At 41.5% G+C, this 26,937-nt stretch overlaps 2 protein-coding genes and 1 long non-coding RNA gene across 7 annotated transcripts; 2 read left to right on the top strand and 1 right to left on the bottom strand.

Moving 5' to 3' along the window:
• Positions 1–6: 6 nt before the first annotated feature.
• On the top strand, positions 7–1,160 carry LOC131573990 (uncharacterized). 3 transcript variants are annotated; one of them, XM_058828351.1, is made up of 3 exons: positions 7–244; positions 417–461; positions 1,041–1,160. In XM_058828351.1, exons 1-3 carry the CDS (start codon positions 7–9, stop codon positions 1,055–1,057), a joined length of 300 nt encoding a protein of 99 aa, XP_058684334.1. In that variant the 3' UTR covers positions 1,058–1,160. The 3 variants fall into 3 exon arrangements, with proteins under 3 accessions (XP_058684334.1, XP_058684333.1, XP_058684332.1); XM_058828350.1 differs by having other exon boundaries at positions 1,020–1,143; XM_058828349.1 differs by lacking the exon at positions 1,041–1,160 and having other exon boundaries at positions 417–517.
• LOC131573991 (mitochondrial import receptor subunit TOM40 homolog) lies at positions 1,044–25,693 on the bottom strand. The gene is made up of 9 exons (XM_058828352.1): positions 25,465–25,693; positions 21,859–21,926; positions 18,121–18,213; positions 15,779–15,880; positions 11,902–12,007; positions 9,252–9,374; positions 5,503–5,583; positions 2,370–2,483; positions 1,044–1,183 (listed from the first exon to the last, which is right to left on the bottom strand). The coding sequence occupies exons 1-9, from the start codon at positions 25,676–25,678 to the stop codon at positions 1,044–1,046; spliced, it is 1,041 nt and encodes a 346-aa protein (XP_058684335.1). The 5' UTR covers positions 25,679–25,693.
• On the top strand, positions 4,552–5,534 carry LOC131573992 (uncharacterized). Of its 3 annotated transcripts, XR_009276333.1 has the most exons (6): positions 4,552–4,575; positions 4,944–4,975; positions 5,172–5,232; positions 5,304–5,378; positions 5,416–5,456; positions 5,497–5,534. It is a non-coding gene; the product is annotated as an uncharacterized LOC131573992 (long non-coding RNA). The 3 variants fall into 3 exon arrangements; XR_009276331.1 differs by lacking the exon at positions 4,552–4,575 and having other exon boundaries at positions 4,911–5,071; XR_009276332.1 differs by lacking the exons at positions 4,552–4,575; positions 4,944–4,975 and adding exons at positions 4,917–4,943; positions 4,997–5,071 and having other exon boundaries at positions 5,172–5,378.
• Positions 25,694–26,937: the final 1,244 nt, after the last annotated feature.

The raw sequence follows: 26,937 nt of genomic DNA, 5'->3' as shown, positions 1-26,937 counted from the left end.
CAGCCGATGGTGAGGCCGAAGCCGCAGTGGAATTTCTCCTTCCTGTGGTTGATGAGGATGATGAAGGTGATGAAGGTGAGGGTGAGGATGATGATGAAGGTCAGGATGATGAAGATGAAGGTGATGATGATGATGATGATGATGATGAAGATGATGATGATGATGATGATGAGGGTCTCAGCCGATGGTGAGGCCGAAGCCGCAGTGGAATTTCTCCTTCCTGTGGTTGATGAGGATGATGAAGGTGAGGGTGAGGATGATGATGAAGGTCAGGATGATGAAGATGATGATGATGATGATGATGATGATGATGATGATGATGATGATGATGATGAAGGTCTCAGCCGATGGTGAGGCCGAAGCCGCAGTGGAATTTCTCCTTCCTGTGGTTGATGAGGATGATGAGGATGATGAAGGTGATGAAGATGAAGGTCAGGATGATGATGATGATGAAGATGAAGGTCAGGATGATGATGATGATGATGATGATGATGATGAAGGTCTCAGCCGATGGTGAGGCCGAAGCCGCAGTGGAATTTCTCCTTCCTGTGGTTGATGAGGATGATGAGGATGATGAAGGTGATGAAGATGAAGGTGATGATGATGATGATGATGATGATGATGAAGGTCTCAGCCGATGGTGAGGCCGAAGCCGCAGTGGAATTTCTCCTTCCTGTGGTTGATGAGGATGATGAGGATGATGAAGGTGATGAAGATGAAGGTGATGATGATGATGATGATGATGATGATGAAGGTCTCAGCCGATGGTGAGGCCGAAGCCGCAGTGGAATTTCTCCTTCCTGTGGTTGATGAGGATGATGATGATGAAGGTCAGGATGATGATGATGAAGGTCAGGATGATGAAGGTGAGGGTGATTAATGATGATGATGATGATGATGATGAGGGTCTCAGCCGATGGTGAGGCCGAAGCCGCAGTGGAATTTCTCCTTCCTGTGGTTGATGAGGATGATGAAGGTGAGGGTGAGGATGATGATGAAGGTCAGGATGAAGATGCAAGGTGATGATGATGATGATGAAGGTCTCAGCCGATGGTGAGGCCGAAGCCGCAGTGGAATTTCTCCTTCCTGTGGTTGATGAAGGCTCCCAGGGCCAGCGTGAGGGGGAGGGGCGGCAGCTTCTTCTCCAGCACCGCCCCCACCTGCCAGGAGCTGTCCAGGGAGCCTGGAAAATTCCCAAAATTCCCAACGTTTTTCCGGGAAATTTTCCCAAATTTTTGGGAATTTTCCCCAAATTTTTCCCAAATTTTTGGGATTTTTTCCCGAATTTTCGGGATTTTTTTTCCCTTTTTTTTCATTTTTTTCCCTTTTTTTTTTTAGTTTTTCCTGGGGCTTTTGAGCTCCTCCCATCTTTTCCCAAGTTTTTTGGGGATTTTTCCCAAACTTGGGATTTTTCCCAAATTTTTGGGAATTTTCCCCAAATTTTTCCCCAATTTTTTTGGGGATTTTTCCCGAATTTTTGGGATTTTTTTAAAATTTTTTAAATTTTTTTCCCTTTTTTTTTTTGAGTTTTTCCTGGGGCTTTTCAGCTCCTCCCATCTTTTCCCAACTTTTTTTGGGATTTTTCCCAATTTTTGGGATTGTTCCCAAAGTTTTGGGAATTTTCCCCAAATTTTTCCCAAATTTTTTTTTATTTTTCACAAATTTTTGGGGATTTTTTTCCCATTTTTTAAATTTTTTTTCCACATTTTTTTTAAGTTTTTCCCAGTTTTTTTAGCTCCTCCCCATCCTTTCCCAACTTTTTTGGGATTTTTCCCAAGTTTTGGGATTTTTCCCAAATTTTTCCCGACATTTTTTTGGGATTTTTCCCCAAGTTTTGGGGACTTTTTGGGAATATTTTGGGGGGATTTTTGGGAATTTTTGGGAATTTTTGGGGAATTTTTGTGGGAATTTTTGGGAATTTTTTGGGAATTCTTGGGGGAGACTTTTGGAAATTTTGGGAATTTTTGGGGGGGGATTTTTGGGAATATTTTGGGGCGGATTTTTGGGAATTTTTTTCTGGGAATTTTTCCGGTTTTTTTGGGGCAATTTTGGGCTGATTTTTGTGGGAATTTCGTGGAATTTTTGTGGGATTTTTTGGGACAATTTTGTGGGAATTTTTGGGAATATTTTGTGGGAATTTTTGGGAATATTTTGGGCAGATTTTTGGGAATATTTTGGGGGGAATTTTTGGGAATTTGGATGAATTTTTGTGGGAATTTTTCCGTTTTTTTTTGGCAATTTTGGGCCGATTTTTGTGGGAATTTCTTGGAATTTTGGGGATTTTTTTGTGGGAATTTTTGGGACCATTTTTTGGGAATTTCTGGGAATATTCTGGGCCGGTTTTCCGGGAATTTTTCGGGAATTCTCACCCCGGAACAGGAGATTCCCTCGGGGCAGCTCCAGTTGGTATCCGAAGGCGACGCTCGAGTCCTGGAGCCTCGTGCTGGCCTCAAACTCCACCCCCCACCTGCAGCTGGAAACATCTGGGGGGTCTCAGCTGTCCTGGGACCCCTCCCCAAATTCCAAACATCCCAAATTCCCAAATTTTCCCAAATTTTTCCCGATTTTTCCCCCATTTTTTAGCATTTTTTCCTGATTTTTTAGCGATTTTTAGCAGTTTTTTCCCATTTTTTGGTGTTTTTTCCCCATTTTTGGGAGCCCCACCTGCAGCTGGAAACACCTGGGGGGTCTCACCTGTCCTGGGACCCCTCCCCAAATTCCAAACCCCCCAAATTCCCAAATTTTCCCAAATTTTTCCCAATTTTTAAATGATTTTTCCCATTTTTTGATGATTTTTCCCCATTTTTTTTCCCAATTTTTGGGGTTTTTCCCCCATTTTTAACAGCTGGAAACACCTGGGGGGTCTCACCTGTCCTGGGACCCCTCCCCAAATTCCAAACCCCCCAAAATTCCCAAATTTTCCCCAATTTTTCCCGATTTTTCCCAATTTTTTAATGATTTTTCCCATTTTTTAGTGATTTTTCCCACAATTTTTTCCCAATTTTTGGGGTAAAATCACTAAAAAATGGGAAAAATCATTAAAAAATTGGGAAAAATCGGGAAAAATTGATGATTTTTCCCCATTTTTTTTTCCCAATTTTTGGGGTTTTTCCCCCCATTTTTAACAGCTGGAAACACCTGGGGGGTCTCACCTGTCTGGGACCCCTCCCCCAATTCCAAACCCCCAAAATTCCCAAATTTTCCCCAATTTTTCCCGATTTTTCCCAATTTTTTAATGATTTTTCCCATTTTTTAGTGATTTTTCCCCAATTTTTTCCCAATTTTTGGGGTTTTTCCCCCATTTTTAACAGCTGGAAACACCTGGAGGGTCTCACCTGTCCTGGGACCCCTCCCCAAATTCCAAACCCCCCAAATTCCCAAATTTTCCCAAATTTTTCCCGATTTTTCCCTGATTTTTTAATGATTTTTCCCATTTTTTAGTGATTTTTTTCCCAATTTTTGGGGTTTTTTCCCCATTTTTGGGAGCCCCACCTGCAGCTGGAAACACCTGGGGGGTCTCACCTGTCCTGGGACCCCTCCCCAAATTCCAAACCCCCCAAATTCCCAAATTTTCCCCAAATTTTTCCCATTTTTCCCCCATTTTTTAATATTTTTTCCCATTTTTTGATGATTTTTTCCCAATTTTTTGGGTTTTTCCCCCATTTTTAACAGCTGGAAACATCTGGGGGGTCTCACCTGTCCTGGGACCCCTCCCCAAATTCCAAATCCCCCAAATTCCCAAATTTTCCCCGAATTTTCCCAAATTTTTCCCCATTTTTTAATGATTTTTCCCATTTTTTAGTGATTTTTTCCCAATTTTTGAGGTTTTTTCCCCATTTTTGGGAGCCCCACCTGCAGCTGGAAACACCTGGGGGGGTCTCACCTGTCCTGGGACCCCTCCCCAAATTCCAAACCCCCCAAAATTCCCAAATTTTCCCAAATTTTTCCCAATTTTTCCCTGATTTTTTAATGATTTTTCCCATTTTTTAGTGATTTTTTCCCAATTTTTTGGGTTTTTCCCCCATTTTTAACAGCTGGAAACATCTGGGGGGTCTCACCTGTCCTGGGACCCCTCCCCAAATTCCAAATCCCCCAAATTCCCAAATTTTCCCCGAATTTTCCCAAATTTTTCCCCATTTTTTAATGATTTTTCCCATTTTTTGATGATTTTTTTCCCATTTTTTCCCAATTTTTGGGGTTTTTCCCCCATTTTTAACAGCTCGAAACACCTGGGGGGTCTCACCTGTCCTGGGACCCCTCCCCAAATTCCAAACCCCCCAAATTCCCAAATTTTCCCCAAATTGTTCCCATTTTTTCCCCATTTTTAAACGATTTTTTCCCATTTTTTAACATTTTTTCCCATTTTTTGATGATTTTTTTCCCAATTTTTGGGGTTTTTCTCCCATTTTTGGGGTGTCCAGGTGTATTTCGGGTGTCCCCAGGTGTATTTTTAGGTCTCCAGGTGTATTTCAGGTGTCCCCAGGTGTCCCCAGATGTATTTTTGGTGTCCCCAGGTGTATTTTTGGGGTGTTCAGGTGTATTTTTAGGTCTCCAGGTGTATTTTGGTGTCCCCAGGTGTATTTCGGGTGTCCAGGTGTATTTCAGGTGTATTTTGGGTTGTTCAGGTGTATTTTTGGGGTGTTCGGGTGTATTTCAGGTGTATTTCAGGTGTCCAGGTGTATTTCAGGTGTATTTTGGGCTGTCCAGGTGTATTTTTAGGGTGTTCAGGTGTATTTTGGGTTGTTCAGGTGTATTTCAGGTGTATTTCAGGTGTCCAGGTGTATTTCAGGTGTATTTTTGGGGTGTTCAGATGTATTTTTAGGTCTCCAGGTGTATTTCAGGTGTATTTTTGGGGTGTCCAGGTGTCCCCAGGTGTGTCCAGGTGTATTTTGGTGTGTTCAGGTGTATTTTTGGTGTCCCCAGGTGTATTTTGGGCTGTCCAGGTGTATTTTTGGTGTCCCCAGGTGTATTTCAGGTGTATTTTTGGTGTCTCCAGGTGTATTTTGGGTGCACTCACCTGTTCACTGGCTCGATGATAATACGTCAGGTGTGAGTTTAGGTGTCCCCAGGTGTCCCCAGGTGTATTTTTGGTGTCCCCAGGTGTATTTTTAGGGTGTCCAGGTGTAGTTTAGGTGTCCCCAGGTGTCCCCAGGTGTCCAGGTGTATTTCAGGTGTCCCCAGGTGTATTTTGGGGTGTCCAGGTGTATTTTGGTGTCCCCAGGTGTATTTCAGGTGTCCAGGTGTATTCCAGGTGTACTCACCTGCTCACTGGCTCGATGATAATACGTCAGGTGTGAGTTTAGGTGTCCCCAGGTGTATTTTGGTGTCCCCAGGTGTATTTTTGGGTTGTCCAGGTGTATTTCAGGTGTATTTCAGGTGTCCAGGTGTATTTCAGGTGTATTTTGGTGTCCCCAGGTGTATTTCAGGTGTCCAGGTGTATTTCAGGTGTATTTCAGGTGTCCCCAGGTGTATTTCAGGTCCCCAGGTGTATTCCAGGTGTACTCACCTGCTCACTGGCTCGATGATAATACGTCAGGTGAGCCCCGGCCTGGCCCAGCGTCACCGTCCCGATCCACGACGGAGCTGGGCGGGAATTTGGGGTCACCTGGGGGGGTTTGGGGTCACCTGGGGGGGGTTTGGGGGGGTTTGGGGTCACCTGGGGGGGTTTGGGGTCACCTGGGGGGGGTTTGGGGTCACCTGGGGGGGTTTGGGGTCACCTGGAGGGGTTTGGGGTCACCTGGAGGGGTTTGGGGTCACCTGGGGGGGGTTTGGGGTCACCTGGAGCAGGTTTGGGGTCACCTGGAGGGGTTTGGGGTCACCTGGGGGGGGTTTGGGGTCACCTGGGGGGGTTTGGGGTCACCTGGAGGGGTTTGGGGTCACCTGGAGCAGGTTTGGGGTCACCTGGGGGGGTTTGGGGGGGGTTTGGGGTCACCTGGGGGGGGTTTGGGGTCACCTGGGGGGGTTTGGGGTCACCTGGGGGGGTTTGGGGTCACCTGGAGCAGGTTTGGGGTCACCTGGAGCAGGTTTGGGGTCACCTGGAGGGGTTTGGGGTCACCTGGAGGGGTTTGGGGTCACCTGGAGCAGGTTTGGGGTCACCTGGGGGGGTTTGGGGTCACCTGGAGGGGTTTGGGGTCACCTGGAGGGGTTTGGGGTCACCTGGAGCAGGTTTGGGGTCACCTGGGGGGGTTTGGGGTCACCTGGGGGGGTTTGGGGTCACCTGGAGCAGGTTTGGGGTCACCTGGGGGGGTTTGGGGTCACCTGGGGGGGGTTTGGGGTCACCTGGGGGGGTTTGGGGTCACCTGGAGGGGTTTGGGGTCACCTGGAGCAGGTTTGGGGTCACCTGGGGGGGTTTGGGGGGGGTTTGGGGTCACCTGGGGGGGGTTTGGGGTCACCTGGGGGGGTTTGGGGTCACCTGGGGGGGTTTGGGGTCACCTGGAGCAGGTTTGGGGTCACCTGGAGCAGGTTTGGGGTCACCTGGGGGGGTTTGGGGGGGGTTTGGGGTCACCTGGAGGGGTTTGGGGTCACCTGGAGGGGTTTGGGGTCACCTGGAGCAGGTTTGGGGTCACCTGGAGCAGGTTTGGGGTCACCTGGGGGGGTTTGGGGTCACCTGGGGGGGTTTGGGGTCACCTGGAGCAGGTTTGGGGTCACCTGGGGGGGGTTTGGGGTCACCTGGGGGGGTTTGGGGTCACCTGGAGGGGTTTGGGGTCACCTGGAACAGGTTTGGGGTCACCTGGAGCAGGTTTGGGGTCACCTGGGGGGGTTTGGGGTCACCTGGGGGGGTTTGGGGTCACCTGGGGGGGTTTGGGGGGGTTTGGGGTCACCTGGAGGGGTTTGGGGTCACCTGGAGGGGTTTGGGGTCACCTGGAGCAGGTTTGGGGTCACCTGGGGGGGGTTTGGGGTCACCTGGGGGGGGTTTGGGGTCACCTGGGGGGGTTTGGGGTCACCTGGGGGGGTTTGGGGTCACCTGGAGGGGTTTGGGGTCACCTGGGGGGGTTTGGGGTCACCTGGAGGGGTTTGGGGTCACCTGGGGGGGTTTGGGGTCACCTGGGGGGGTTTGGGGTCACCTGGGGCAGGTTTGGGGTCACCTGGGGCAGGTTTGGGGTCACCTGGAGGGGTTTGGGGTCACCTGGAGGGGTTTGGGAATATTTTGAGGATATTTTGGGATAATTTTGAGAATATTTTGGGATAATTTTGGGAATATTTTGGGAATATTTTTGGGATATTTTGGGATAATTTTGGGGATATTTTGGGGATATTTTCGGGATATTTTGGGGATATTTTGGGAATATTTTGGGGATATTTTGGGAATATTTTGGGAATATTTTGGGATAATTTTAGGATGATTCTTGGGATAATTTTGTGGATATTTTGGGGATATTTTGGGAATATTTTGGGATAATTTTGGGAATATTTTGGGGATATTTTGGGAATACTTTGGGAATATTTTAGGGATATTTTGGGGATATTTTGGGGATATTTTGGGGATATTTTGGGATAATTTTTGGGGATATTTTGGAAATATTTTGGGAATATTTTGGGAACATTTTGGGGATATTTTTGGGAATATTTTAGGATTATTTTTGGGAATATTTTCGGATATTTTGGGAATATTTCGGGAATATTTTGTGGATATTTTGGGGATATTTTGGAATAATTTTGGGGATATTTTGGGAATATTTTAGGGATATTTTGGGGATATTTTGAGGATATTTTGGGATAATTTTGGGGATATTTTGGGAATATTTTGGGGATATTTTGGGGATATTTTGGGACCATTTTTGGGATAATTTTGGGGATAATTTTGGGACCATTTTTGGGGATATTTTGGGAATATTTTGGGATAATTTTGGGGATATTTTGGGGATATTTTGGGACCATTTTTGGGATAATTTTGGGGATAATTTTGGGACCATTTTTGGGGATATTTTGGGAATATTTTGAGAATATTTTTGGATAATTCTGTGGATATTTTGGGATGATTTTGGGAATATTTTGGGGATATTTTGGGATAATTTTAGGGATATTTTGAGAATATTTTAGGAATAATTTTGGGAATATTTTGGGGATATTTTGGGAATATTTTGGGGATATTTTGGGAATATTTTGGGGATATTTTGGGAATATTTTGGGAATATTTTGGGACAATTTTGGTATCATTTTAGGGATATTTTAGGATGATTTTTGGGATAATTTTGTGGATATTTTTGGGATAATTTTGTGGATATTTTGGGATAATTTTAAGGATATTTTGGGAATATTTTAGGAATATTTTAGCAATATTTTGGGATAATTTTGTGGATATTTTGGGAATATTTTAGGGATATTTTGGGGATATTTTGGGAATATTTTGGGAATATTTTTTGGTATCATTTTAGGGATATTTTAGGATGATTTTTGGGATAATTTTGGGAATATTTTGGGGATATTTTGGGGATATTTTGGGAATATTTTGGGATAATTTTTTGGATAATTTTGGGATAATTTTGGGAATATTTTGGGAATATTTTGGGATAATTTTGGGAATATTTTGGGACCATTTTTGGGGATATTTTGGGAATAATTTAGGGATAATTTTGGGAATATTTTAGGAATATTTTGGGAATATTTTGGGGATATTTTGGAAATATTTTAGGGACATTTTGAGGATAATTTTGGGATAGTTTTAGGGATATTTTAGGGATATTTTGTGGATATTTTGTGGATATTTTGGGGATAGTTTGGGAATATTTTGGGAATATTTTGGGGATATTTTGGGAATATTTTGGGATGATTTTGTGGATATTTTGGGAATATTTTAGGGATATTTTGGGAATATTTTGGGGATATTTTGGGGATAGTTTGGGAATATTTTGGGGATATTTTGGGAATATTTTGGGGATATTTTGAGGATATTTTGGGATAATTTTGGGGATATTTTTGGGATATTTTGGGGATATTTTTGGGATATTTTGAGGATATTTTGGGGATATTTTGGGGATATTTTGGGGATATTTTGGGAATATTTTGGGATAATTTTAGGATGATTCTTGGGATAATTTTGTGGATATTTTGGGAATATTTTGAGAATATTTTGGAAATATTTTGGGATAATTTTGGGAATATTTTTGGGATATTTTGGGATAATTTTGGGAATATTTTGTGGATATTTTGGGGATATTTTGGAATAATTTTGGGGATATTTTGGGGATATTTTGGGATAATTTTGGGAATATTTTGGGGTGATTTTGGGAATATTTTGGGGTTCATCTCACCTGAGTATCTCCCGGCCAGCGACAGCACCGCCCCCTCCTCCCCCGGGCGCCGGTGATAAACGAGCTCCGCCCCCAGGGCCAGGTGAGCCGTGACGCTCTGCAGGTAATGAGCCACCAGGATCCCTGCAAAATTCCCAAAATTCCTGAAATTCTCACAATTCCCAACCATTCCCAACCATTCACAACAATTCCCAAAGATTCCCGGGGTCCTGAGGGGATGGGAGGGGGAGAAAAAGCGGAAAAAGGGGAATTTGGGGGAAATTTTGGAGAAATTTGGGGGGAAAATTCCCAAAATTCCCAAAAATTCCCGAAATTCCCAACCATTCCCAACAATTCCCAAAGATTCTGGAGGTTCTGAGGGGATGGGACGGGAAGAAAAAAGGGAAAAAGGGGAAATTTGGGGAAATTTTGGAGTAATTTGGGGAGAAAATTCCCAAAATTCCCCAAAATTCCCGAAAATTCCCGAAATTCCCAAAATTCCCAACAATTCCCAAAGATTCCCGAGGTCCTGAGGGGATGGGAGGGGGACAAAAAAGGGAAAAAGGGGGAATTTGGGGGAAATTTTGGGAATTTTGGGGGAAAATTTTGGAGAAATTTGGGGGAAATTTGGGGAGAAAATTCCCAAAATTCCCCAAAATTCCCGAAATTCCCCAAATTCCCAACAATTCCCAAAAATTCTGGGGGTCCTGAGGGGATGGGAGGGGGAGAAAAAAGGGAAAAAGGGGAAAATTGGGGGAAATTTGGGGGAAATTTGGGAATTTGGGAGGGTCTGGGATGGCTAAAAATGCTGGGAAAAGGAAAATTTGGGAGAATTTGGGAGAAATTGGGAATTTTTGGGAATTCCCAGGGGGATTTTGGGGTATTTTTGGGTGCTTTTGGGTGTTTTTGGGATATTTTTGGGGTGTTTTTGGGGTTGTTTTTGGGTATTTTGGGGGGTACTTTTGGGGTATTTTTTGGGGTTTTTGGGGGTAATTTTGGGGTAATTTTTTGGGATTTTTTTGGGTGTTTTTTGGGTGTTTTTGAGGTGTTTTTTGGGTGTTTTTTGGGTGTTTTTGAGGTGTTTTTGGGGATTTTTTTTGTGGATTTTGGGTGGTTTTGGGGTGTTTTTTGGGTGTTTTTGGGATTTTTTTGGGTGTTTTTGGGGTAATTTTTTGGGTGTTTTTTGGGTGTTTTTTGGGATTTTTTTAGGTGTTTTTGAGGTGTTTTTGGGGATTTTTTTGAGTTGTTTTTTGGGTGTTTTTAGGGTGTTTTTTGGGGATTTTTTAGGGTGTTTTTTGGCTGTTTTTGGGGTGGTTTTGGGGTGTTTTTGGGGATTTTTTTGGTGTGTTTTTAGGGTGTTTTTGAGGTGTTTTTGGCTGTTTTTGGGGTGGTTTTGGGGTGTTTTTTGGGGATTTTTTTGAGTTGTTTTTTGGGTGTTTTTGGGGTGTTTTGGTGGTGGTTTTGGGGTGTTTTTGGGGGTGTTTTTGGGGATTTTTTTGGGTGTTTTTGGGGTATTTTTGGGGTATTTTGGGGTTTTTTTTTTGGGTGTTTTTAGGGTGTTTTTGAGGTGTTTTGAGGGTGTTTTTTGGGCTGGTTTTGGGGTGTTTTTTGGGATATTTTGGGGGTGTTTTTGGGGAATTTTTTGGGCTGTTTTTTGGGTGTTTTTTGGGTGTTTTTTGGCCGTTTTTGGGCTGGTTTTGAGGTGTTTTTTGGCTGTTTTTGAGGTGTTTTTGGGGTAATTTTTTGGGATTTTTTGAGGTGTTTTTGGGGTGTTTTTGGGGTATTTTTGAGGTGTTTTTTGGGTGTTTTTGAGATGATTTTGGGGAATTTTTTTGGGGTGTTTTTGGGTCATTTTTGGGGTGTTTTTGGGGATTTTTTTGGTGTGTTTTTAGGGTGTTTTTGAGGTGTTTTTGGCTGTTTTTGGGGTGGTTTTGGGGTGTTTTTTGGGGATTTTTTTGAGTTGTTTTTTGGGTGTTTTTGGGGTGTTTTTAGGGATTTTTTTTGTGTTTTTAGGGTGTTTCTTTGGGATTTTTTTGGGTGTTTTTGGGTGTTTTTGGGGTGTTTTTGGGGATTTTTTTTGGTGTGTTTTTAGGGTGTTTTTGAGGTGTTTTTTGCTGTTTTTGGGGTGTTTTTGGGGTATTTTTGAGGTGTTTTTTGGGTGTTTTTTGGGTGTTTTTGAGGTGTTTTTGGGGATTTTTTTTGGGTATTTTTGAGGTGGTTTTTGGGTGTTTTTTAGGTTGTTTTTGAGATGTTTTTGGGATGTTTTTGAGTGTTTTTGAGGTGTTTTTGGGGTGTTTTTGGGGTATTTTTGGGGTTTCTTTTGGGGTGTTTTTTGGGATATTTTGGGGGTTTTTTTGGGGATTTTTTTTGGCTGTTTTTTGGGTGGTTTTGGGGATTTTTTGGGGTATTTTTTTGTGGTTTTAGGGTGTTTTTTTGGGATTTTTTGGGGGTATTTTTGAGGTGTTTTTGGGGTGTTTTTAGGGTGTTTTTGAGGTGTTTTTGGGGTATTTTTTGGGGTATTTTTTGGGGTGTTTTTTGGCTGTTTTTGGGCTGTTTTTTGGGTGTTTTTTGGGATTTTTTTGGGGTGTTTTTGGGGTGTTTTTAGGTTGTTTTTTAGGTTGTTTTTGAGGTGTTTTTGGCCGTTTTTGGGTCGTTTTTGGGGTGTTCTCACCCGATCCCATCAGGATGTCGGGGTTGCCCAGGGTCAGCGCCGCCGTGAAGTCTCCGCCCCGATATTCCCCGTCCAGCTGCCAGTTCACAAACTTGGACTGCTGAGTCTGGGCCAAAAAAACGGGAATTTGGGAAAAATCCCCAATTTTGGGATAAATCCCAATTTTTGGGGAAAAAAATCCCATTTTTTGGGGAAAAAATCCCATTTTTTTGGGGAAAAAATGGTGATTTTTGGGGAAAAAATGGCATTTTTTGGGAATAAATTTTGGTTTTTGCAAGGAAAAATAGGAAGTTTTTGGAAAAAAATTAAATTTTTTGGGATAAAACCGGATTTTTGGGGAGAAATGGAAGTTTTTGGGGAAAAATGGTGTTTTTTGGGGATAAATCTTGGTTTTTGTGGGGAAAAATTGGAGGTTTTGGGAAGAAAATTGGGGGTTTTGGGGTAAATCAAATACTTGGGAGGAAAATCCTGGATTTTGGGGATAAAAATCCTGACTTTTTTTTGGGAAAAAATCCTGGTTTTTGGAGAGGAAAAAAACCCTGATTTTGGGGGGTAAAAATCCCATTTTTTTGGGGGAAAAAATCCCAGATTTTGGGTAAAAAAAAATCTGATTTTGGGGGGAAAAAATTCTGATTGTTTGGGGGGAAAAATCCTGATTTTTGGAGGTAAAATCCCGGTTTTTTGGGGCATAAAAATCCTGGTTTTTGGGGGGAAAAAAATCCCAGATTTTGGGTAAAAAAAATCTGATTTTGGGGGGAAAAAATCCTGGGTTTTGGGGGGAAAAAATCCCAGATTTTGGGTAAAAAAAAATCTGATTTTTGGGGGGAAAAAATCTTGGTTTTTGGGGATAAAAATCCCATTTCTTTGGGGGAAAAAATCCTGATTTTTTGGGGAAAAAATCCTGGGTTTTGGGGGAAAAAAATTCCAGATTTTGGGTAAAAAAAAATCTGACTTTGGGGGGAAAAAATCCTGGTTTTTGGGGGAAAAAAATCCCAGATTTTGGGTAAAAAAAAATCTGATTTTTGGGGGAAAAAATCCTGGTTTTTGGGGGGAAAAAAATCCCAGATTTTGGGTAAAAAAAATCTGATTTTTTGGGGAAAAAATCTTGGTTTTTTGGGGATAAAAATCCCATTTTTTGGGGGAAAAAATCCTGATTTTTTTGGGGAAAAAATCCTGGGTTTTGGAGAGGAAAAAAACCCTGATTTTGGGGGGTAAAAATCCCATTTTTTGGGGGGAAAAAAATCCCAGGTTTTGGGTAAAAAAAATCTGATTTTTGGGGGAAAAAATCCTGGGTTTTGGGGGGAAAAAATTCCAGATTTTGGGTAAAAAATAATTTGATTTTTGGGGGAAAATATCCTGGTTTTTGGGGGAAAAAAAATCCCAGATTTTGGGTAAAAAAAAATCTGATTTTTGGGGGAAAAATTCTGGTTTTCAGGGGCGAAAAAATCCTGATTGTTTGGGGGGAAAAATCCTGATTTTTGGAGGTAAAATCCCAGTTTTTTGGGGCATAAGAATCCTTTTTTTTGGGGGGGAAAAAAATCCTGATTTTGGGTAAAAAAAATCTGATTTTTTGGGGAAAAAATCCTGGTTTTTGGGGGAAAAAATCCCAGATTTTGGGTTAAAAAAAATGTGATTTTTGGGTAAAAAAATCCTGGTTTTTGGGGGAAAAAAATCCCAGATTTTGGGTAAAAAAAAATCTGATTTTGGGGGGAAAAAATCCTGGTTTTTGGGGGAAAAAAATCCCAGATTTTGGGTAAAAAAAATCTGATTTTTGGGGGAAAAAAATCTTGGTTTTTGGGGATAAAAATCCCAGATTTTGGGGGAAAAAAAATCTGATTTTTGGGGGAAAAAATCCTGGTTTTTGGGGGAAAAAAATCCCAGATTTTGGGTAAAAAAAAATCTGATTTTTGGGGGAAAAAATCCTGGGTTTTGGGGGGAAAAAAGTCAGAGATTTTGGGTAAAAAAAATCTGATTTTTGGGGGAAAAAATCCTGGTTTTTTGGGGAAAAAAATCCCAGATTTTGGGTTAAAAAAATCTGATTTTTTGGGGGAAAAAATCCTGGTTTTTGGGGGAAAAAAATCCCAGATTTTGGGTAAAAAAAATCTGATTTTTGGGGGAAAAAATCCTGGTTTTTGGGGATAAAAATCCCATTTCTTTGGGGGAAAAAATCCTGATTTTTTTGGGGAAAAAATCCTGGTTTTTGGAGAGGAAAAAAACCCTGATTTTGGGGGGTAAAAAAATCCCAGATTTTGGGTAAAAAAAAATCTGATTTTTGGGGGAAAAATTCTGGTTTTCAGGGGGGGAAAAAATCCTGATTGTTTGGGGGAAAAATCCTGATTTTTGGAGGTAAAATCCCAGTTTTTTGGGGGGATAAAAATCCTGGTTTTTTGGGGAAAAAAATCCCAGATTTTGGGTAAAAAAAATTTGATTTTTTGGGGAAAAAATCCTGGATTTTTGGGGGAAAAAAGTCACAGATTTTGGGTAAAAAAGAATCTGATTTTTGGGTAAAAAAAATCCTGGTTTTTGGGGGAAAAAAATCCCAGATTTTGGGTAAAAAAAAATCTGATTTTTGGGGGAAAAAATCCTGGGTTTTGGGGGAAAAAAATCCCAGATTTTGGGTAAAAAAAAATCTAAAAAATCTGATTTTTGGGGGAAAAAATCCTGGTTTTGGGGGAAAAAAATCCCAGATTTTGGGTAAAAAAAAAATCTGATATTTGGGGGAAAAAATCCTTGTTTTTGGGGATAAAAATCCCATTTCTTTGGGGGAAAAAATCCTGATTTTTTTGGGGAAAAAATCCTGGTTTTTGGAGAGGAAAAAAACCCTGATTTTGGGGGGTAAAAATCCCTTTTTTTTGGGGAAAAAAATCCCAGATTTTGGGTAAAAAAAAATCTGATTTTGGGGGGAAAAAATCCTGATTGTTTGGGGGAAAAATCCTGATTTTTGGAGGTAAAATCCCAGTTTTTTGGGGGGGTAAAAATCCCTTTTTTTTGGGGAAAAAAATCCCAGATTTTGGGTAAAAAAAAATCCTGATTTTGGGGGGAAAAATTCCGGTTTTCAGGGGGGAAAAAATCCTGATTGTTTGGGGGGGAAAATCCTGATTTTTGGAGGTAAAATCCCGGTTTTTTTTGGCATAAAAATCCTGGTTTTTTGGGGAAAAAAATCCCAGATTTTGGGTAAAAAAAAATCTGATTTTTTGGGGAAAAAATCCTGGATTTTGGGGGGAAAAAATCCCAGATTTTGGGTAAAAAAAAATCTGACTTTGGGGGGAAAAAATCCTGGTTTTTGGGGGGAAAAAAATCCCAGATTTTGGGTAAAAAAAATCTGATTTTTGGGGGAAAATATCCTGGTTTTTTGGGGATAAAAATCCCAGATTTTGGGTAAAAAAAATCTGATTTTTGGGGGAAAAAATCTTGGTTTTTGGGGATAAAAATCCCAGATTTTGGGTAAAAAAAATCTGATTTTTGGGGGAAAAAATCCTTGTTTTTGGGGATAAAAATCCCATTTCTTTGGGGGAAAAAATCCTGATTTTTTTGGGGAAAAAATCCTGGGTTTGGGGGGAAAAAATCCCAGATTTTGGGTAAAAAAAATCTGATTTTTGGGGGAAAAAATCCTGGGTTTTGGGGATAAAATCCCATTTCTTTGGGGGAAAAAATCCTGATTTTTTTGGGGAAAAAATCCTGGTTTTTTGGGGGTAAAAAATCCCAGGTTCCCAAAATTCCACCTAAAAACTCCCAACCCCCCCAAAATTCCCAAAATTCCCCCCAAAAATCCCTAAAATCTCCCAAAATTTTACCCAAAAACCCCCAAAAATTCCCCAAAATTCCCGAAATCCTCCCAGAATTCCCAGAAATTCCCGGAATTCCCAGATTTCCGTACCTGGAAAGCCACCTTGGAGCGGATCCTGGAGCTCACCTGGTGAACCACCTGAGCGTTGAGGCTCCCGCTGTTGTCCATGTCCCCCACCAGCACTGGGAATGCCTGGAATTCCAGGGAAATTTGGGGAATTTTTTGGGAATTTTGGGGGGATTTTTTTGGGAATTTTTTGGGAATTTTTTGGAATTTTTTGGGAATTTTTTGGGATTTTTTGGGGGATTTTTTGAGGATTTTTTGGAATTTTTTGAGAATTATTTTGGGATTTTTTGAGGATTTTTTGGGAATATTTTGGGAACTTTTTGGGATTTTTTGGGGATTTTTTTTTTTATTTTTTAGGGAATTTTTTGGGATTTTTTTGGGATTTTTTTGGGGATTTTTTGAGGATTTTTTGGGATTTTTTGAGAATTATTTTGGGATTTTTTGGGAATATTTTAGGAATTTTGGGGGATTTTTGGGGGGATTTTTTGGGAAATTTTTGAGAATTTTTGGGGATTTTTTGAAGATTATTTTGGGATTTTTTGAGGACTTTTTGGGAATATTTTGGGATTTTTTGGGGATTTTTTGGGGATTTTTTAGGGGATTTTTTGGGATTTTTTGAGGATTTTTTGGGGGATTTTTTGAGGATTTTTTGGAATTTTTTGAGAATTATTTTGGGAATTTTTGAGGATTTTTTGGGAATATTTTGGGAATATTTTAGGAATTTTGGGGGATTTTTTGGGGGATTTTTTGGGAGATTTTTTAGGGAATTTTGGGGGATTTTTTGGGATTTTCTTGGGAAATTTTTGGGGATTTTTTGAGGATTTTTTGGAATTTTTTGAGAATTATTTTGGGATTTTTTGAGGATATTTTGGGAATATTTTGGGAATATTTTAGGAATTTTGGGGGATTTTTTGGGGATTTTTTGGGAATTTTTGGGGATTTTTTGGGGATTTTTTGGGGATTTTTTGGGGATTTTTTGGGAATTTTTTGGAATTTTTTGAGAATTATTGTGGGATTTTTTGAGGATTTTTTGGGAATATTTTGGGAATATTTTAGGAATTTTGGGGGATTTTTTGGGGGATTTTTTGGGAAATTTTTGGGAATTTTTGGGGATTTTTTTTTTATTTTCTTGGGAAATTTTTGAGAATTTTTTGAGAATTTTTGGGGATTTTTTGAAGATTATTTTGGGATTTTTTGAGGATTTTTTGGGAATATTTTGGGAATTTTTTGGGATTTTTGGGGGATTTTTTTGAGATTTTTTAGGGAATTTTTGGGATTTTTTAAAGATTTTTTAGGGATTTTTTGAAGATTTTTTGGAAATTTTTTGAGGATTCTTTGGGAGTATTTTAGGAATTTTTGAGGATTTTTTTGGGATTTTTGGGGGAATTTTTTGGGAATTTTGGGAGAATTTTTGGGGATTTTCTGTGGGGATTTTTGGGAGAAGTCCAATCCCAAATTTCCCAAAAATCCGCCCAAAATTCTCAAAATTCCAATCCCAAACTTCCCAAAAAAACCCAAAATCTGAAATTCCAACCCCCAAAATCCCAATTTTCCCCCAAACCCTCCCAAAATCCCAAATTTCCAACCCCAAACTTCCCAAAAAAAACCCAAAATCCAAAAAAAATCCCAATTTTTCCCCAAATCCCCCCAAAAATTCCCAGATTTCCGACCCCAAAATCCCAAAAAACCCCAAAAATCCCAAATTTCCGACCCCAAACTTCCCAAAAATCCCCAGAATTCCCAAATTCCTGACCCCAAACTTCCCAAAAAAACCCAAAAAATCCCAATTTTTCCCCAAACCCCCCCAAAATCCCAAATTTCCAACCCCAAACTTCCCAAAAATCCCCAAAATCCCAAATTCCAGCCCCAAATTTCCCAAAAATCCCCCCAAAGTTCCCAAAATTCCCAAATTTCCAACCCCAAAATCCCAACCCCCAAAACCCCCCGAAAATCCCCAAAAAAATCCCCAAAATCCCAAATTTTCCCCCAAATCCCCAAAATTCCAACCCCCAAAATCCCAAAAATCCCCAAAATTCCCAAATTTCCAACCCCAAACTTCCCAAAAAACCCCAAAATCCAAAAAAAATCCCAATTTTTCCCCAAATCCCCCCAAAATTCCCAAATTTCCAACCCCAAACTTCCCAAAAAACCCCAAAATCCAAAAAAAATCCCAATTTTTCCCCCAAATCCCCCCAAAATTCCCAAATTTCCGACCCCAAACTTCCCAAAAACCCCAAAAAATCCCAATTTTCCCCCAATTCCCAACCCCCCCAGCCCCTCCCCCATTCCCAAACCCCCCCAGGGAATTCCCAACATTCCCAGAATTCCCGGAATTCCCGAAATTCCCGAAATTCCCGGAATTTCACCTCGGTTGGGCTCAGGTGCTTCGTTCCCACGTAGGTGGCCCCGAAATGATAATTGGACTCGCCCAAAGTGCTCAGGGCAACCGTGTGGTTCACCTGGAAAAGAGGGAAAATCCCGGAATTCCCAAAATTCCAACCGGGAATCCTTAAAAATTCCCAAATCCCAAAAAAATCCTGGAAAAATCCGCCCAGAAATGGAAAAAAAACACCAAAAATGCCCCAAAAATGGCACAAAAATGACCTAAAAATGACCTAAAAATAACCTAAAAAATGGGAAAAGGGCGGGAAAATCCCGGAATTCCCAAAATTCCGACCGGGAATGGTTAAAAATTCCCAAATCCCAAAAAAAATCCGGGAAAAATCCGCCCAGAAATAGAAAAAAAAGCCCCAAAAACGCCCCAAAAATTGGCACAAAAATGACCTAAAAATGACCTAAAAATGACCCAAAAATGACCTAAAAATGACCTAAAAATTGGGAAAAGGGCGGGAAAATCCCGGAATTCCCAAAATTCCCACCGGGAATCCTTAAAAATTCCCAAATCCCAAAAAAAATCCCGGAAAAATCCGCCCAGAAATGGAAAAAAACACCAAAAACGCCAAAAAATGACCTAAAAATGACCAAAAAATTATCTAAAAATTGGGAAAAAGGCGGGAAAATCCCGGAATTCCCAAAATTCCGACCGGGAATCCTTAAAAATTCCCAAATCCCAAAAAAAATCCGGGAAAAATCCGCCCAGAAATGGAAAAAAAACACCAAAAAACGCCCAAAAATTGGCACAAAAATGACCTAAAAATGACCTAAAAATGCCCTAAAAAATGGGAAAAAGGCGGGAAAATCCCGGAATTCCCAAAATTCCGAACGGGAATCCTTAAAAATTCCCAATTCCCAAAAAAAATCCCGGAAAAATCCGCCCAGAAATGGAAAAAAACACCAAAAAATGCCCCAAAAATGACCTAAAAATGACCTAAAAATGACCTAAAAATGACCTAAAAATGACCTAAAAATTGGGAAAAGGGCGGGAAAATCCCGGAATTCCCAAAATTCCCACCGGGAATCCTTAAAAATTCCCAAATCCCAAAAAAAATCCTGGAAAAATCCGCCCAGAAATGGAAAAAAAAGCCCCAAAAATGCCCAAAAATGACCTAAAAATGACCTAAAAATAACCTAAAAATGACCTAAAAATGACAAAAAAATTGGGAAAAGGGCGGGAAAATCCTGGAATTCCCAAAATTCCGACTGGGAATCCTTAAAAATTCCCAAATCCCAATAAAAATCCCGGAAAAATCCGCCCAGAAATGGAAAAAAAACACCAAAAATGTCCAAAATTGGCACAAAAATGACCTAAAAATGACCTAAAAATGCCCTAAAAATTGGGAAAAAGGCGGGAAAATCCCGGAATTCCCAAAATTCCCACCGGGAATGGTTAAAAATTCCCAAATCCCAAAAAAAATCCCGGAAAAATCCGCCCAGAAATGGAAAAAAAACACCAAAAATGCCCCAAAAATTACCTAAAAATAACCTAAAAATAACCTAAAAATGCCCAAAAAAAAGGGAAAAGGGCGGGAAAATCCCGGAATTCCCAAAATTCCCACCGGGAATGGTTAAAAATTCCCAAATCCCAAAAAAAATCCCGGAAAAATCCGCCCAGAAATGGAAAAAAACCACCAAAAATGCCCAAAAATTGGCACAAAAATGACCTAAAAATGACCTAAAAATGACCTAAAAAATGGGAAAAAGGCGGGAAAATCCCGGAATTCCCAAAATTCCCACCGGGAATCCTTAAAAATTCCCAAATCCCAAAAAAAATCCCGGAAAAATCCGCCCAGAAATGGAAAAAAAAGCCCCAAAAACGCCCCAAAAATGGCACAAAAATGACCCAAAAATGACCTAAAAATGACCTAAAAATGACAAAAAAATTGGGAAAAATGTGGGAAAATCCCGGAATTCCCAAAATTCCAACCGGGAATCCTTAAAAATTCCCAAATCCCAAAAAAAATCCCGGAAAAATCCGCCCAGGAATGGAAAAAAAACACCAAAAAATGCCCCAAAAATGGTCCTGGAAAGGGTTAATGGATCCCAAATTCACCTGGAAAAGCGGGAAAATCCCGGAATTCCCAAAATTCCGACCGGGAATGGTTAAAAAATCCCAAATCCCAAAAAAAATCCCGGAAAAATCCGCCCAGAAATGGAAAAAAAACACCCAAAAACGCCCAAAAATTGGCACAAAAATGACCTAAAAATGACCTAAAAATGCCCTAAAAAATGGGAAAAAGGCGGGAAAATCCCGGAATTCCCAAAATTCCAACCGGGAATCCTTAAAAATTCCCAAATCCCAAAAAAAATCCCGGAAAAATCCGCCCAGAAATGGAAAAAAAAGCCCCAAAAATGCCCAAAAATGACCTAAAAATGACCTAAAAATGACCTAAAAAATGGGAAAAGGGCGGGAAAATCCCGGAATTCCCAAAATTCCAACCGGGAATCCTTAAAAATTCCCAAATCCCGAAAAAAATCCTGGAAAAATCCGCCCAGAAATGGAAAAAAAACACCAAAAATGCCCCAAAATTGGCACAAAAATGACCTAAAAATGACCTAAAAATGACCTAAAAAATGGGAAAAGGGCGGGAAAATCCCGGAATTCCCAAAATTCCAACCGGGAATGGTTAAAAAATCCCAAATCCCAAAAAAATCCTGGAAAAATCCGCCCAGAAATGGAAAAAAAACACCAAAAAATGCCCCAAAAATGGTCCTGGAAAGGGTTAATGGATCCCAAATTCACCTGGAAAAGAGGGAAAATCCCGGAATTCCCAAAATTCCAACCGGGAATCCTTAAAAATTCCCAAATCCCAAAAAAAATCCCGGAAAAATCCGCCCAGAAATGGAAAAAAAACACCAAAAAATGCCCCAAAAATGACCTAAAAATGACCTAAAAATGACCTAAAAATTGGGAAAAGGGCGGGAAAATCCCGGAATTCCCAAAATTCCCACCGGGAATCCTTAAAAATTCCCAAATCCCAAAAAAAATCCCGGAAAAATCTGCCCAGAAATGGAAAAAAAACACCAAAAAATGCCCCAAAAATGGCACAAAAATGACCTAAAAATGACCTAAAAATGACCTAAAAATTGGGAAAAGGGCGGGAAAATCCTGGAATTCCCAAAATTCCCACCGGGAATCCTTAAAAATTCCCAAATCCCAAAAAAAATCCCGGAAAAATCCGCCCAGAAATGGAAAAAAAAGCCTCAAAAACGCCAAAAATTGGCACAAAAATGGTCCTGGAAAGGGTTAATGGATCCCAAATTCACCTGGAAAAGCGGGAAAATCCCGGAATTCCCAAAATTCCCACCGGGAATCCTTAAAAATTCCCAAATCCCAAAAAAATCCTGGAAAAATCCACCCAGAAATGGAAAAAAAACCACCAAAAATGCCCCAAAATTGGCACAAAAATGACCTAAAAATGACCTAAAAATGACCTAAAAATGATCTAAAAATTGGGAAAAGGGCGGGAAAATCCCGGAATTCCCAAAATTCCAACCGGGAATCCTTAAAAATTCCCAAATCCCAAAAAAAATCCCGGAAAAATTTCATTAAAAGCCCCAAAAAAACCCTGGAAAAAGCGTCGGGAACTCCCCGAAATTCCAGAAAATTCCCCCAAAATTCCCAAAAATTCCCCCAAAATTCCCAGAAATTCCCAGAAATTTCTGGAATTTGCCAGAAATTCCCGGAATTTTTTGGGAATGGGCACCTGGAAGTGGTTGCTGAGTCCTTTGTTGACCGTCAGCTTCACCCCCTCCATCTGCACCGGGAACAGCTCTGGAAAAAAAACCGGAATTCCGGGAAAATTTGGGAATTCTGGGGGGAAAATCGGGAATTTTGGGGGGAAAAATTGGGAATTTTGGGGGGAAATTGGGAATTTTGGGGGAAATCGGGAATTTTGGGGGGAAAATGGGAATTTTGGGGGATTTTGGGGGGAAAAATGGGAATTTTGGGGGAAATTCGGGAATTTTGGGGGGAAATTCGGGAATTCCAGGGGAAATTCGGGAATTTGGGAGGGAAAATGGGAATTTTGGGGGGAAAAATGGGAATTTTGAGGGGAAAATTGGGAATTTTGGGCAGAAAAATGGGAATTTGGGGGAAATTCGGGAATTTTGGGGGGAAAATTGGGAATTTTGGGGGGAAAATCGGGAATTTGGGAGGGAAAATTGGGAATTTTGGGGGAAAATTGGGGAATTTGGGGGGGAAAAAATGGGAATTTTGGGGGGAAAAGTTGGGAATTTTGGGGGGAAAAAATGGGAATTTTGGGGGGAAAATTGGGAATTTTGGGGGGAAATTCGGGAATTCCAGGGGAAATTCGGGAATTTGGGAGGGAAAAAATGGGAATTTTGGGGGATTTTGGGGGGAAAAATGGGAATTTTGAGGGGAAAATTGGGAATTTTGGGCAGAAAAATGGGAATTTGGGGGAAATTCGGGAATTTTGGGGGGAAAATTGGGAATTTGGGGGAAAATTGGGAATTTTGGGGGGAAAAATGGGAATTTTGGGGGGAAAAATTGGGAATTTTGGGGGGAAATTGGGAATTTGGGGGGAAAATTGGGAATTTGGGGGGACAATTGGGAATTTTGGGGGGAAATCTGGGAATTTGGGCAAAAAAATGGGAATTTTGGGGGGAAAAATGGGAATTTGGGGGGAAAAATGGGAATTTTGGGGGGAAAATTGGGAATTTGGGGGAAAAATGGGAATTTTGGGGGGAAAATTGGGAATTTTGGGGGAAAAATGGGAATTTTGGGGGGAAAAATGGGAATTTGGGGGAAAAATGGGAATTTTGGGGGGAAAAATGGGAATTTTGGGGGAAAAATGGGAATTTTGGGGGGAAAATTGGGAATTTGGGGGAAAAAATGGGAATTTTGGGGGGAAAAATGGGAATTTTGGGGGAAAAATGGGAATTTTGGGGGGAAAATTGGGAATTTGGGGGAAAAAATGGGAATTTTGGGGGGGAAATTGGGAATTTTGGGGGAAAAAATGGGAATTTTGGGGAAATTTGGGAATTTGGGGGAAAAAAATGGGAATTTTGGGGGGGAAATTGGGAATTTTGGGGGGAAAAATGGGAATTTTGGGGGGAAAAATGGGAATTTTGGGGGGAAATCGGGAATTTTGGGGGGAAAATTTGGGAATTTTGGGGGGAAAAAATGGGAATTTTGGGGGGAAAAGTTGGGAATTTTGGGGGGAAAAAATGGGAATTTTGGGGGGGAAAATGGGAATTTTGGGGGAAATTCGGGAATTTTAGGGGGAAAAATGGGAGTTTTGGGGGGAAAAATGGGAATTTTGGGGGGAAAATGGGAATTTGGGTGAAAAAATGGGAATTTTGGGGGGGAAAATGGGAATTTTGTGGGTAAAATTGGGAATTTTGGGGGGAAAATTGGGAATTTGGGGGGAAATCGGGAATTTGGGGGAGAAAAATGGGGATTTTGGGGGGAAAATTGGGAATTTGGGCAAAAAAAAGGGAATTTTGGGGGGAAAATTGGGAATTTTGGTGGGAAAATCGGGAATTTGGGCAAAAAATGGGAATTTGGGAGGGAAAATTGGGAATTTTGGGGGAAAATTGGGGATTTTGGGGGGAAAAATGGGAAATTTGGGGGATTTTGAGGGGGGGAAAATGGGAATTTTGGTGGGAAAAATGGGAATTTTGGGGGGATTTTGGGGGGAAAAATGGGAATTTTGGGGGGAAATTGGGAATTTTTGGGGGAAAATTGGGAATTTTGGGGGGAAAATTGGGAATTCTGGGGGAAATTCAGGAATTTTCGGGGAAAATTGGGAATTTTGGGAAAATTGGGAATTTTGAGGAGGGAAATTGGGAATTTGGGAGGATTTTGAGGGGATTTGAGAGGGAAAAAAGGGGAATTTCGGGAGGGGAAAAAATGGGAATTTTGAGGGGATTTTGGGGGGAAAAATGGGAATTTTGGGGGATTTTTGGGGGGATTTTTGAGGTGATTTTTGAGGTGATTTTGGGGGATTTTGGGGCAGTTTTGGGGGATATTTTTGGGATATTTTGGGGTTATTTTTGGGATATTTTGGGTCATTTTTGGGGTTATTTTTGGGGTTATTTTGGGCTATTTTGGGTCACTTTTTGGGTTATTTTTGGGATATTTTGGGGTTATTTTTGGGGTTATTTTGGGGTTATTTTGGGGTTATTTTGGGCTACTTTGGGGTTATTTTTGGGGTTATTTTGGGCTACTTTGGGGTTATTTTTGGGGTTATTTTTGGGGTTATTTTGGGTTATTTTGGGTCACTTTTTGGGGTTATTTTTGGGATATTTTTGGGATATTTCAGGGAAATTTTGGGGTTATTTTTGGGATATTTTGAGGTTATTTTTGGGGTTATTTTTGGGGTTATTTTGGGCTATTTTGGGGTTATTTTTGGGGTTATTTTGGGTCACTTTTTAGGGTTATTTTTGGGGGTTATTTTGGGCTATTTTGGGTCACTTTTTGGGGTTATTTAGGGGATATTTTGAGGTTATTTTTGGGGTTATTTTGGGCTATTTTGGGGTTATTTTTGGGGTTATTTTTGGGGTTATTTTGGGCTATTTTGAGTCACTTTTTGGGGTTATTTTTGGGATATTTTGGGTCACTTTTTGGGGTTATTTTTGGGATATTTTGAGGTTATTTTTGGGGTTATTTTGGGATATTTTGAGGTTATTTTTGGGGTTATTTTGGGTTATTTTGGGTCACTTTTTGGGGGTATTTTTGGGCTATTTTGGGGATATTTTGAGGATATTTTGAGGTTATTTTTGTGATATATATTTTAGGGTTATTTTGGGGTTATTTTTGGGGTTATTTTGGGCTATTTTGGGTCACTTTTTGGGGTTATTTGGGGCTATTTTGGGTCACTTTTTGGGGTTATTTTTGGGATATTTTGAGGTTATTTTTGGGGTTTTTTTGGGCTATTTTGGGTCACTTTTTGGGGATATTTCAGGGATATTTTTGGGATATTTCAGGGATATTTTGGGGTTATTTTTGGGGTTATTTTGAGGTTATTTTTGGGGTGATTTTGGGCTATTTTGGGTCACTTTTTGGGGTTATTTTTGGGGTTATTTTGGGGTTATTTTTGGGGTGATTTTGGGCTATTTTGGGTCACTTTTTGGGGTTATTTTTGGGATATTTTGAGGTTATTTTTGGGGTTATTTTGGGGTTATTTCTGGGGTTATTTTGGGCTATTTTGGGGCAGTTTTTGGGGATATTTCAGGGATATTTTTGGGATATTTCAGGGATATTTTGGGGTTATTTTTAGGATATTTTGAGGTTATTTTTGGGGTTATTTGGGTTATTTTGGGTCACTTTTTAGGGGTTTTTCTCTCACCTTTACAGCGCCGGTGACATTCCTCAAAGGCTCCAGGGTTGGGCAGGGGGTCCCCGCCCGCTTCGGGGGTTCGGGGGGGGAGGGGCGCCCCTCCCCCACCCCCCAAGCCACTGACGGGGGGGGGACCCCCAAACCCTGGGGGGGGCACGGGGAGGAGTGGGGGAGGGGCGCTGGGAGGGGGAGGGGGGGATCCGGCGGCCCAAACGTTGCCCATGTTGGGGAGGGGGAGGGGAAGGGCTGGAAAAGAAAAAAAAAACACAAAAAAATTTTAAAATTTTGCCGGAAAAAAAATCCCGAATTTTCAACTCGACCTTCCCCCACCCCCCCCCCCACCCCCAACTTGGAATTCCCGCCACCGCGCGGGGTTTTCCCGCCAAATCCAGACCCCCCACCAATCACCCCACCCCCAATTCCTCACCCCCTTTTTGGGGTGACCCCAAAAAGACCCAAAAAGCCCCAAAATCGCCCCAAATTCTCCTCCCCTCCCCCCCCCGCCCCTCACGCTGAACTCACGCGGAGACAGCCGGAGAGCGCCGAGCTCTGGCCACGCCCCCACGCCGCGCTCCCATTGGCTGCCGCTTCCCGAACGCGCTCTCCGATTGGTTAATCCTTAATTAGTCCCGCCCACCCGCGCTTCCCATTGGTCGCCGCCTCACGGTGTTGTTCCCGTCCCGCCTCTCGGGGGTCAGGGGCGGTGGAAGCCCCGCCCTTTCCGTGACGTTTCGCTCTTCCATTGGTTGGTTGGCGGCTCGGCCCCGCCCACCGAGCGCTCCTATTGGTCAGAGCCACGCGGGGCGGGAGCGACCATAGAGGCGCCAAGGGCGAGCGGGGCGGAGCGGCCATCTTGAGGGCGCCGCCATCTTGGGGACGGCGGTGCTGGAGGACCGTCGCCATGGCAACGGAGAAAAGGCGGGAAAAGTCGCTCTTTGGCGTTAATTTCGGGTTGTGACGTCATTGTACGGGGATGACGTCATGGTTGCGCAGCGGTGTGACGTCAGGCGGCGCCGCTGACGTCATCGGCGCGCGGCAGAATATTAATGAGGTTTTGGGGATTTTCAGGGAATTTTTGGGGGGAATTTTTGGGAATTTTGGGAATTTTGGGAGGGAAATTTTGGGAATTTTGGCGGGAATTTTTAGGGAATTTTTGGGGGGATTTTTTGGGAAAAAATTTGGGAATTTTTTGGGAATTTTTTGGGAATTTGGGGGGAATTTTGAGGGAATTTTTGGAAGTTTTTTCGCGCCTTCTTCGGAGGATTTTTTTGGAAAATTTTTGGGAATTCTTGGGAAATTTGGGGGAATTTTGGGGGAATTTTGGGTGGAATTTTTTGGGTGGAATTTTTTTGATTTTTTTGGAATTTTCTGGAGGATTTTTTGCGTCACTTTGAGGGAATTTTGGGGGGAATTTTTTGGAGTTTTTTGGGAATTTTGGGGGAATTTTTGGGAATTTTTTTGGGATTTTTTTGGGATTTTTTG

This window comes from Poecile atricapillus (genome assembly GCF_030490865.1).
Source record: "Poecile atricapillus isolate bPoeAtr1 chromosome 32 unlocalized genomic scaffold, bPoeAtr1.hap1 SUPER_32_unloc_1, whole genome shotgun sequence".
Lineage (NCBI taxonomy): Eukaryota > Metazoa > Chordata > Aves > Passeriformes > Paridae > Poecile > Poecile atricapillus.
Note: the sequence above shows the minus strand (reverse complement) of the source record. Positions and strands in the feature narration are given on the sequence as shown.

Bases quoted from the DNA above. Each gene is read 5' to 3' on its own strand.
- LOC131573991 (XM_058828352.1), bottom strand. From the start codon at position 25,678: ATGGGCAACGTTTGGGCCGCCGGATCCCCCCCTCCCCCTCCCAGCGCC. The intron at 12,008-15,778 runs GTACGGAAATCT...TTTTTGGCCCAG, and splicing joins GCTCCAAGGTGGCTTTCCAG to ACTCAGCAGTCCAAGTTTGT. The intron at 5,584-9,251 runs GTGAGATGAACC...ATTCCCGCCCAG, and splicing joins GCTGGCCGGGAGATACTCAG to CTCCGTCGTGGATCGGGACG.
- LOC131573990 (XM_058828349.1), top strand. From the start codon at position 7: ATGGTGAGGCCGAAGCCGCAGTGGAATTTCTCCTTCCTGTGGTTGATG. The intron at 245-416 runs GTGAGGGTGAGG...AGGATGATGAAG, and splicing joins GGTTGATGAGGATGATGAAG to GTGATGAAGATGAAGGTCAG.